This window comes from Balearica regulorum, chromosome 2 (genome assembly GCF_011004875.1).
Source record: "Balearica regulorum gibbericeps isolate bBalReg1 chromosome 2, bBalReg1.pri, whole genome shotgun sequence".
NCBI classification, from domain to species: Eukaryota; Metazoa; Chordata; class Aves; order Gruiformes; family Gruidae; genus Balearica; species Balearica regulorum.
Window position 1 is genome coordinate 16,042,902 of NC_046185.1, and position 12,607 is coordinate 16,055,508.

General features: G+C 36.8%; 1 protein-coding gene across 1 annotated transcript in view; it reads left to right on the forward strand.

The window, feature by feature from the left end:
- EIF3H (eukaryotic translation initiation factor 3 subunit H) overlaps window positions 1-12,607 on the forward strand; it is a 90,323-nt gene that overhangs the window by 15,787 nt on the left and 61,929 nt on the right. Inside the window, exon 2 of the mRNA XM_075743451.1 lies at window positions 6,125-6,281. Within this exon, the coding sequence (XP_075599566.1) occupies window positions 6,125-6,281 (157 nt within the window). The remainder of the gene's footprint in view (window positions 1-6,124; window positions 6,282-12,607) is intronic.

Below are 12,607 nucleotides of genomic sequence, written 5' to 3' on the forward strand. Positions count from 1 at the left end.
GATGTTGAAGGTCTTAATGGAAAACTATTTTTTATTTATTTTTTTTTACTTCAGAGATAAAATTGGTCTAACAGTTCTAAGAGCTTTTATTCCAAAGTTAACTATGAGGAAGAAAAGAATAAATATTTAGACATTGATCATTGTTCAATGGTCAAAAAATCAGCACTGTTGAATAAGAGAATCTAAAAAAAAAAATCAGAAATCTGTGCAGATGATCTAGAATATGGATTTAAGTGAATACAGGGTTTGATTTTTTTCAGTAGAGATTGTCATATCTCAAGATTATTACAACATCGAAAATTCAGTTTCACCTCTAATCTTCAGTTCACCTCATGGCATGACTTTCGGTGTTGGCAGTCTTGAGTCATGAAACTTCATATCCAACACATAAAAGGCTCGGGTGTCAACCTGGTGATTTTGTGCTTTTGCCGTGTTATCTGTCAGACTGTGCTTTCTAGAACATGTTTCTGTGGACTGCGCTGATTAAGTTGGAATTTTTTATGTGTGTCTGTAAACATCTGTCTCCTTAATCATCCAGAGGAGAGAGTTATGTGTATTAGACATATGTTTTCTTACTCTGAGCTGTTGCAGTGGTATCTTTAATTTACTTTAGAGTTCTTTTTCTCCTGGCAGGAAAGGTGACTTGATAAGACTTTGTTACCAACTTATCAGGTGGTGCAATAGCCAGGAGACAAATCAGCTCAAGGCAAGTTTTGGCTTGGTCAGCTTCCAGAACTTTTCTTTTATAAGTGTAGGGTAAGCATTTAACTGTAGTGTGTATTTAAAAAAAATCCAACCCGAACGAAACAAAACAAAAAAACTACTCCTCCCACCCCTCATATGGAACTATTGCAAAATGCTAACATTGTCACGTTGCTCTAGTTTTGTCTCTCCCCCCCCCCCCCCCTTCATTTTTAAAGAAAGCCTTTCCATGCTTACCTAAGGATTTCAGAACTGTTTAATTAAATTTCATTTTTGTGTAGCTAACTGGTTAAGTTTCAGCACAATGCACAGCTTGTGGATTTGCTTTTGGTGTAGCTGGGGAAGCAGGCAGGGACACTAAATCAGTATAAAATTTGTTGTGTAAAATTTGGTATGTCTTCATTTGGATATTATTAAACAGATTAACTCTTTTTCCAAAGGTGCCATATATGCATTTTATGTGTATCAGGTAGCTGTCTTGATTCTAGGCATCCTTGAGTTTAGCACAATTCCAATGCAATTGCATGAGTCATTGTTAGTAGTGATAGTTGAGAGATATCCATTTGCAAAACTACATTAACAGTTTTGAACTTTGTCCATGCTAGGAATTTCAGTAAAATTGCTCATGCTGTAATGCTTAAATGTTAACGTTTAAAAGTTGATGGTTTGATTTTTACGAATTCATATGGAGAAGGCTCCATATGTGCTACGGATGTATTCAAAACATATCAGACACAGTTAGTGGTAATAGCTTTGAAGACTCTTTTGCCAAGCTAAATATTGATCACAGTTTCACTAGTGTTAAATATTGAGAGGATGTGATGTCGTGGTGCCTTCCACATTTGATGCCCATGTGGTTTATGGTTGGTTTGAAAACAGCTACATTACACAGTGTTCTTTACGCTCTCTCCCCAGATGCTGGCAATTGGTGCTCATGGTTGTACCGACAAAGCTTTCTTGGGTGGGAAAAAATGTTAATCGTTCAAAAGGAGTTAAATACTTGATTTAAGACTGTAAATTAGCTTGTAACATCATGTATCCAGTGGGCTAACAGAAGCTCTCTCTTATTTGGTATTGCATCTGTAAGACACAGCGCAGGTGCTGGAAATACTGGAAATCTGGTTTCAGCGTGATGACTTTCAGCTCTTGGGAACACATTCATAAATGAATCTTCAGTGCTTTGATTTGCTATTGTCTCTCTTTAGAGAAATACAGAAACGTGCATCTTGGTGTATTCATGTCCTTACAGCGGAATCTTTCCAGGACCCCCCAAAGGCTTTCGATGCTTCAGCTGAGGGTTGGTGTTACAGGTATTTCTGTAATGAGATACAAACTTCGGAAATTAACAACTATGATGTCGGGATGTTGCTGAAGTTAAAATTTGGCATGATATTCCTACAGCTAAAATATGTATCTCTGAAGTTTTTAATAGTTTCAGAATGGTTCTTTTTTGTAGTATGACTTCATTCTTGATGTTTGAGCAGTGCTTTGAAGATTTTAAGATTAGAAGCACTGCTGAACTGCAAGCTTTTTTTTGTTGTTGTTGTTGTTAGTTGAGGTTTAATGGCCATTAAAATCTCACAGGTGGCTACTCCAAGTGATTAAATTGCTTTGGTATTTTGAACACTGAATTTACAAGGCTGGGGGACTCTTGAGTTTTATTTAGTAGCTATTTGTCTATCCTTTTCTAAAGAGTCTTTGGTTAGCTAAATATTTCTTACATATTAATTGTATTTATTAAATCAAGCTGCATACAGTTATTGACTTGTGTATTCAAAGGTATCAGAACTTAGAAATCTGACTTTTTTTTTTCTTCTTTTTAACAGTAAGTCAAATTACTTGATACATTTCTACTCAAGTCTGTAGCCTTTCCTGGTTGGCCAGCTGCATTACTAACAGTAACAGTTGAAATGGGGCTTGGTTACTGTGAATTTCATGTAGCAATGGTATAGCAGTGAAGGGTCTAAGGGTATTTACAAACAATTATGGTTTGTACAAAGATGCATTATTTCTTATTAATAGGTGGATGGGAATTGTAAGTAGTGTTTGGAAAGTGAATCGGCATTGGATGAAAGATGGCTTATACTGGTGTTCATTTACATTTCTCTGGGTTATTTTTTTTTCCTATGTCCTTTGGAAATACTGATTTGTATTTCTCAGTGTATTGTGTTACTTGCATTATTTATATTAACAATTCTTACATTTATTTTCAGACCAATAAAACTATTCTGATTCTGTTCTGATGCTTCATAAACATAACATCTTTTTTTGGGAAATGGCTAGATACAAGTTAGTGTTTTGTGTTTGTGTTGTTTTCTTTTTGGGGGGGGTGGTTTACTCAATATGAAGTATTGTTTGTGCAGTCAAATCAGGAAATGTCATGGCATTGTCATTTGTATAATGATCAGCTCTTCCTGCTGTATCTAGACTAGCAAAAAAATGGAAATGACATTTTTAATGTTTGAAACTGGTCTTGTTATCACTAGAGAAATAATCCTACTCTACACACGAAGGTCTGTTTTTTTAATAGTGAAACACAAGTTCCAGTGCATGTTTCCCTCTTGGTCATATGGTGGTATTTTGATAGCAGGTTTTTCGATCCAAGTTTAAGAGCATGCTATACTAAAGACTTGTGTCTTATGTGCTAAATAAAACTCCCCAGAACAAAGAACAAAATGAAAACAAGAATCATGTGTCATTGAATGCATTTCTCAGACTTGTTCATTTATCTTTTTATAAATGATTTCAGTAGCTAATGTATTTTCCAGTGCAGTCATAAACCTGAACTTCTGCAGCTTGCTAACGGGTGTGAAATTTAGAGTAGTGAGTTCATGACCTTCTCTGCTACCCTTCCCAGACTCCACTAGAAAACAAGCTTGCAGGTAGGCCTAAATTGGGGTCTGTATCTCCCTGGATAATATCTGCTGTGGTCTTCAGGCTGGTGATTGAAAACTGCAGACTTGTGTATGTTATTACTTCATTGTGTATGGGGGTATTTGGTTAGCATTTAAGAGTTTTGAACTCCTAGTTTTATTTCCCTGAAAAGAAATCATTGATACTCTATGACAAGCCCACAGTCTTTCCATTTACGGCTGCTTTCTGTGAGCAATTATCATCAGAAATGCTGTGATAAAATTGTCATTGTGCCAATTGTCACAAATGCTCCTGTAACAGAATCGCCAGCCAGCCAGGATTCACAGTAACAGGGATAGTCACTGTGCGTAGAAGACTCAAGAGCAAATGAGGAGAAAAATGCTGGAAAAGGTGAAGCTTACAAGACTGTAAAGATGTTGAGAATAGTTATGCAGTAGGCAGAGAGCATGCTGTACTCTAATCTGTCCAGTTAGTTATGGATTCCTTGACTGTAGAAGACAGCGTATAGCAAATATATAATAAACCTTAACTTCACACTAAATGCAAGTGGAATATTATTTATATGCTGGCTTTGTGGTAGAAGAAGAATCAATCTTCTACATCTAGCTGATCTCAGCTGGTGTTTGCTGTACTGCTTTTGCATTGTTAGATTCTACTTCACTGCCCACTGATCTTAATATCCTTAGTGTTTTCCCATGAAATGAGATTTATGTAGCCAAAGTATCTCTTTGTCTCTCTGCTCTGTAGACCTCTTTTAACAAATTGGATAAAAAGGTATGGCTTCAAAGGTCTTGAGGGACAGATGTGAAAGTGTATTGGGTTGAAACAGTGTTATCGACCTGCGGTTGAGAGGCTTTGGTGCAAGTATATCTGGATGTAAGATAAAGCAGAAGTGAGTGGTATTATGAATAAACAAAGAATCAGTGGGTGTTAGTCCTGTTTGATACTTAAATCCAACTTAGTTGGAAAAAGGTATTTTCCATTCTTCTTCACCTTGTGAGCAGGCTGTATATGAAGCTCTTGTTTTCCCGTTTTACCCCAAGAAGGCAATATGTTTGTAAAGAATTTATTTTCTAGTCACCTTTTTTCTTCTATTTAACAAATATATTGTGGCATTTTAATTCATTAATGCCGTTTTTAAAATTGTGACATAAAGTTCTGCTACACAGCCAAGGACAAAGTTAGGGACAAATACAAAAGCTGAAGAGGGACTGTTTACAAGGTCATGTAGTGATAGGACAAGGAGGGGAATGAATGACCTTAAGCTGAAGGAGGGTAGATTTGGATTAGGTATTAGGAAGAAATTCTTCACTGTGAGGGTGGTGATGCACTGGAACAGGTTGCCCAGAGAAGCTGTGCCCATCCCTGGAAGTGTTCAAGGCCAGGTTGGATGGGGCTTTGGGCAACCTGGTCTAGTGGTGGGTGTCCCTGCCCATGGCAGGGGGGTTGGAACTGGATGAACTTTAAGGTCCCTTCCAACCCAAACCATTCTGTGATTCCATGAAATATATGTTCATCATGTGTAAATATGAGCTTAACTTTTTGGGTTTTTTCCCCTGTAGAATGTTCCCTAAATACAAGTATTTGTACAAAATCTCTTCTGGGGGTGGTTGAACTGAAATCCGTTGCAGTAGTCTGTTTGCCAACAGACCTTAAAGTATTGTTGCTTTAATGACAACATAGTCAACAGATAAGTTTCTGATGCAGTTTGCTTGGATGGATTAGGATTTAGTGAAATAAAACTCACTTGTGCTGGACAAAGTATAAGTTCTTTCAAGTCTCTGATTGTGGTTACTTTCTTGTCTTCTGGTTCTTAAGCATAAAATATTTCTTAAGTGTAAAGTGTTTCTGGCACATGATTGACTATTTTTGAGTGTTTTTGTTCATACTGTTCCAATTTACAGGATCATCTCATGAGAATTATTCATTGTGGAGTTCAGATTTGGGGAAGGAAGTGAGAATTATATCATTAAAAATGATGAGTAATTTGTGCTCCTTTATGTTTTATCTTTCATTATTCTTAAATATCATATGACACATAGTTTACAAAATATAAATTACATTATTTGAAGTAGAACTGCAATGAGATGTAATTTTGAAAGTTAACGCAACTGAAATTTGATGCATTTTGTGCCTTTAAAAATTTCTTACCAGTTTCTACATAGTTACTTTCAAAGTGTTTTGATAGTTTCTTGTGCAATGTTTCCCTCAGGAGGGAGCTTATTGCCCCTACAAGATAGCTTTTAACAGTTACAGCAACAAGGTAAAGTAAAAAAGATCAATATTTCATTTTAGAAGAGTGTTTCAGAAAATTGCTTTAGAACTGTATTTTGGCCTTCATTTAATGGTCTTTTTTATTCTCCTGTAATATTAGGATGGCCTCCAGTTCATCAACCTGTATTAAAATTGCTAGTGCTTGAGCCAGTAGTCCACTTGGTTTGCAGCTCTATTTACGCAGCACTTCAACAATTTAAAGTTTCCGAATATGTATTTTGAGGACAAAAAAAACCTCATTGCATAATACAGTTTTCTTGTCTTTGTATTCTAGGTTGTGTTAAAGATCATTAAACATTACCAAGAGGAAGGACAGGGGAATGAAGTGGTCCAGGGAGTGCTGCTGGGTCTTGTGGTGGACGACAGACTTGAAATCACAAATTGTTTCCCTTTCCCTCAGCATACAGAAGATGATGCAGACTTTGATGAAGGTAATGGTTACAGTTTTGCATAACTTGACGTAAAAAAAATAAATCCATATGTGCAAAAAAGATTTGAGTTTTTTTTTTTTCCCCACAGTGACCAGAAGCTTGTATGTAATCAGTATTTTTATTTGACTTGAGGTATCAGTGGGTTACTTGCAGTGCCATCCTGTGTATCAAAATGAAATCTGGTCTATATAAAGAAAGTTATAGGGATAAATACTGTATTATATAAACACACTTATTTAGAGTAAGACTGTCCACACGGAAAGCTACATAAGTTTCCAGTCTGTAATTCATACAGACTATGAAGCTTTTTATGAAAATGGCTGTGTGTGTATTATGTGTATATATATATACATGTACATATGTATGTAGTCAGGCATATAGATTGCCTCTCTGTAGATTTATCTGTATGTGTTTAGTACTCACTGAAAGCCTGGAGAGCAGAGCTTTGTAAGTTTAAGAGGCACTGGTTAACTTGAAATCTGGGTGATATTTTTGCTTATCCAAGTGAGCTAAGTAGCATCAGTGGTTTCTGTTTGTCTTGGTGTTTCCTTGCTGGTCCTATTAATATTTTGTTATTGCCACTGTAAGTCAGTGTAATTGGCTTGACACAGAATGATATAAAATTTGTAAAGTAAACTTGAAAGTCTTAGAACTCTGATCTTGGTAATATATAGAAGTGTGTATTTAATGATACCAGTAGAAATGCTTCTTTGTTAGGGCTTAAAGAGAGACAGTTTAACTTTGAGAGTAACTAAAGAGGCAATATAGTCAAACTAGTTGCAGTTGGAAGCTTGATTCTATCTAATTTTGATAATTCAGTATGAACAAGATTACTTAAAGTATAAACTGCTTTTTCTTGCTTATAATGAGGTTAGTTATTATTAAATTTTAAATTTTATCTTATTATAAAAGAATCTTAGACTTCACCTTTAAAACAGAGATAATTTTAAGAATTCTTTGCAACTTGATAAGGCTTTTTGGCTGTGGGATTATACAATTTACTATATATAAAAAAACAACAATGCAAAACACAAGGGCATCTTAATTGTCCTACGTTAATATGGTGCTTGAGTCAGAACTATATTTTATTAAAGCCTAAAAGATGCTTTAAAGATTCCTTCTCTTCTGGAGCTCTTCAAAGGATTGAAGTAATCTAAATTTTTAATTGGAGCCTACACTTCAGTTTTTCACGTAGAAAATGGCTGAATTCTTCCCATGTAGCTGATAGGCAAGCAAGGAGTGAAATAAATGTCTTAGTTTCTGAGATGGATTCATCTCACCGTGTGAATACTACCATGCTGAAGCTGTAAGCCTGTGATCCTGTATGCAAGGTTCAACTGTTTCTGCTTGGGATTAAACATTATTCCAAGAAAGTGACTCGTGTTACCAGTCTTTCTTTTTCCCCTTTTAGCAAGCAATAATCCTGGCATTAAGTGTGGTGCAACAGGCATTGCTTGTGGAGCTTCCCTCACCTCGATGTCTTAGCTTGTCAACCTTTTGTTCCCATGCTGCAGGCACAGAAAGAAGAGCAAACTCTAGCCAGAGTGGGAAGTGAACCTGTGGCAGTGACGCTGATGCACGCCTCTGGCAGTGATAGGGAATTTGCAGCCAGGTCAGGGGAGCTTGCCTGTGCTGAATCATATAATCATTTAGGTTGGAAAAGACCCTTAAGATCATTGAGTCCAACCATTAACCTAGCACTGCCAAGTCCACCACTAAACCATGTCCCTAAGCACTACGTCTACATGTCTTTTAAGTACTTCCAGGGATGGTGACTCAACTACTTTCCTGGGCAGCCTGTTCCAATGCTTGACAACCTGTTTGGTGAAGAAATTATTCCTAGTATCCAATCTAAACCTCCACGGTGCAACTTGAGGCTGTTTCTTCTTCTCCGATCATTTATTACTTGGCTATACCTGGCTGCAACCTCCTTTCAGGTAGCTGAACCCTATAAGCCAAACTCAGGAGCCATTTTATATTGGTTTTAATCTTCCCTAGCCTCTACCATATGGGTCACAGAGAGATTCTCTCTATTTTTCTCGGCGAAGTACAGTTAAATAGACGGAACCATAGGAGACACACAGCACTCGTGTTTATTCTGCATTCCCTTTACTTAATGCCTGTTCAGTCCTTTGACCTATGTGGTAGAGGCTAGGGAAGATGAAAACCCCAACAAAATGTCTTTTGAGGTTGCCAGCTCAGTGTTAGGTACCTTTTTAGACTCTGGAGTTTTCTTCTGTCTTGCCAATGTGGAAAACCAACAATGTTTTATGAATGTTCGTTGTTTGTTTTCCCTGGAGCTATGTTTCCCTATGCAAGCATCCTGCCACGTTTTCAAAAGATTCTTTTTACTTCTAGATAGAAATACTTTAGCAGAGAAATCTCGTGTTATATGCCAGAACCTTTAAATCCAGAATGCTAGAAACCAAACCGAACAAGGCACTTCCCTCCGCCTAAGACTTGTATGTTACATCATTATCGCAACTGGCTTTTTATATTTGCACGAATTCAGGCCCAGGGATAAGGAAAGAAAGAATAAGGGTCTTGGCACCTCAGTGCCTTCATCACCCAGAATGACACTTAACGTTGTTCTCTGTGGTCAGAATAACGTTGTATTGTCTTGTCTTCTTGCTTAGAATTTATTTTTTGTTTTTTATTTTATTCTCCCCCTTGTCTAAGATTCTAGAATAGGAACGATCCTATTGAGATTCCAAGTTTCAGGGCCTGCAGAAAGTATTTCGTAGCAGACTTTGATCATGCTTGATCTTGTGTTGATGCAGGGACTGTTGCACTGGCTGAAGGGCCACACTACCCCAGCTGCCCTTCTCCTCAGGGGAAGAAATGGGGAGCAACCACGGTGCGGTTATCTGTTGGCAAACTCCTAATCTACTATGCTGAGAACTGAATTGAACACATTAAAGAAAAAAAAATTTCTTCTGTATCATTTTGCAGGAGCTCTAGCAACAGGTCACCTGAAAAATACTCATTTGCCATGTGGTCCTGAGGTGATCATTGTTAAGAGCATTGAACTTATGTACAGGAGGGTGATATTTGAGCAAACAAACTGTTGGGTAGTTGGCAAGAGACATTTAAGCTAACATTTTCCTTTTTTTAAACTGAGCAAATGTAATATAAAACACATTTTTGTGGGTGCTAAGAAAATATCCTTAATTTGAACTTGAAATAGGTATGCATGACATTTAAGAATCAGTTTGATAAAGTTGTATTTCTAACTTGTTAGCAACAACCATTTCTTCAGATACGCTTAGGTATGTTTTTGTTATGGTGCCATTTTGTCTCTTGCTGCTAATGCCTGAGCTAATACTAAGTTTTGACTATTCGCTGCAACAGAATTCCTTCAAAAATTTTTTTTTTTTAAATAAAAAATCATACCCAAACTTGTTCTTTTAGTGCAAGAACATTTTTTAATGCAGTTTGAATTAGACTATTTCTAGAAACTACAGAAAACATGAGAGGTTTTTTTAGCTTCAAGCAATTCTTACTATAAATCTGGGAGGATTCTCTACCACTTATGAATCCACAGGTGTTTTTCATCTTGGAAAGTTTCTCCTGTAGTGTTGTCTTCCTATGATTCTTTTTACAAAGTGTAATTTTTTGGTAAGATTTTCCTGTCAGGGAAGTCTTAAACACCTAGGTTGGCCTGCTGCAGCACGAGATTTTTGGAGCGGGCGGGAGGGTTCAGCCCAGCTCTGTGTTGGAAATCTGTAGGTGAAGTTTAGTTGATGATGTGTGAGCTAATGGCGGAGAATTGCAGGACGGGGATGTGTTGTTGAGTCTTCAGCAAAAGATGCTTCAGCGTGAATGTTTGATATTTTGGGGCTGCACTCTGGACCTTTGGGCAGGCATTTGCTTTTCAGATAACTGTGTTTCCTTGTTACTAGTGCACTTAAATCCTCAGAGGTATTGAATTTATTTCTCAAAACACAGATCTTTATTTTTAAGAGGACACATTCAGTTATGTATATGTGTGCAACCCTCATTCCTCCCCTCCCAACCCCCCGAATCTTCTACCCGATGGATTCAACTCTTGTTTAGGGAAAAATAAAGTTTCTTCTGTAAGGATTTTTGGCTTAGGCACTTCTGTGAAATGATGCAGTACCCCAGCTTGTCTTTGTGAGGGTAGTGTTCTGAGAATTTAATTTCACTTTAGGGCACTTCCAAGCTTTTGTCTGAGCACAGTTTTGCTCTCTTTCAGTTAAGGTTTACAAAAAAAGATGTAATGCATGATGTGTATTTTCTTCCTAAAAAATAAATGTATTATTCTTGACTATAAATTGTGTCTCTAGTCGACATGTTAAGTTAATCCTTTGCACTTTGTTTTTTTTATCTTTAGTTCTATTCATTGAGTAACTCTTCTCCCTGTTTAAAGGAAATTTATATTCCTTTCATGGAAAGGAATGGTTAAAAATGTCATATACATCTTGTAATTCATTATAGGTCTTGTGAGACATTACATTGATAAGATATTTTGAAACAGATTTTATTTCAACCTGATATATTTTAGTACCTTATTACAAAGCTGAGATAAATAAAGTGCTGTGGTAATTATGCCAATAGAAACTTTGAGACAGTTATATAATTATACATCAAAATAAGTTCTCGAAGGTTGTAACTTTTTCTTCTATTATAATTATGCAATGTTTTCCTTAGATTCTCTCTGAAATGCTTCAGATGAAAAGGTGATGCTGCCTTTTCCTTCCCCCCCATCCTCTTCCTCAACAGAATTTTTACTGTCTTATCTGAGAAGGTTAATTTTGTTTTTCAGTTTTCAGATTAGAAGTATCTGTGTGGTTAAAGAGTCTAATACCTGTATTTTTCTGTGCTGTAGGTTGTTATTTAGTGGTATCATCAGTCGGTAACAACTAGAAATAACATAGTGCAACATTTCCATGAAAACATTCACCATTTTCTTTGTGGCTTCTATTTAGCCTCAAATGAATGCAGTTGCATATGGAGAAACATGTCATAGCTCCTATATAGCATTTTTCAGAGTTTTAATCGTACTGCTGAGCCTTACCTCCAGTGTTGCCAGTACAGTGACCTGCGATATGCGATCCTCGCAGAAGCGGAGGCTTCAGGTAGCTAAACCGAACATGCTTAGAAAAGTTAATTTAAGATAAAGCAACAAACTGAATGTGCTTTTGAACTGTTGCCTACTGCAGTGAGAATGAAGTGAGTGTTGGCTGTGCTAAAGCCCTTCCTGTTTTGTTGGAGGACTTATTCTTGAGGTTGCATTTCTTGAAGTGAAGCCTGGGGTCTGCTACACCAGTTTGATGTTATATAGGGGCTTCAAGGCCAAAGTCAGAGGAGTTCTTATGCTTTCCAGCATACTGTGTCTCGGTGCGTAGGTGTGGTGGTGCTTGGTGGACTGTTTTGGCTTTTTAAAAAGCATCTTAATGGAAAACGTCTTCTAGAGTTATATTTTTTTCTTTTATTAAGTTGAGAGTGTAGCTCCACAAACAGCCTTGTGAGTACAACCGGAGAGGTAGTATGAACACCTAAGGTGCTTGAAACCCCAATATGGTCAAACCAGAATCTCTCAGGCAGTCCATATATACCTGTAGGAACCAAATGGACTATGTGAAGGTGTTTCTTTTGCTAGTATTGCTGTAAAAGTCCTGATGTCATTAAATCACAGCCCCCTAGCTGTGTTAATTCATCTCCTTAATCTAAAGGCTTCTGTCAAGGCTAAATTTTGTCTGTTTTTCTTGTGAAAACAATTTCCAGTTATTCCCATGTTAAATCTGCTAGTATTATAACTCAAAGATTTATCATTACAGGCATATCTTGTATTGTTGCAGGACTTGAGCATCCTGTAACTGCTCTGAATAGGCAGATGCAATTTTAGCTGACAAATTTTTTTTGTTTGTTTAGATGTATTCTCTTAGGTATAACGGCAAAAATAGAGAAGGTCATGTGCATTGGTTTTTATTGTTAGAAAATAGAATGTTTATGAAATGCAGAAGTCCAGTTATATGAAATTTAAGTTTTATTTCACTAAGGACAGCAACAGATAATCCAAAAGCTTCTAAATCACAGCCTTGGTTCTGGCTCCAGTTGTAGTCCATTTATCTGAATTCCTCAACCATGTTTTTCATAAGTTCCTGTAGTAATTTAGGAAGAAAGCTATACTATGTAAATGTTGACTTTTCAATTACTAAGTGCTGGCAAAAGCCCACCAGTTTTGTGTGTGCACTTACGAAGTTTCACTTTGTGCTCTATGTAAAAAGGAGACTGAAATGTAAGTTGGATGGGTTTTTTTCTTTAACATTTGGGTGTAAAAAGTTAACGAAATAGTCCATAGA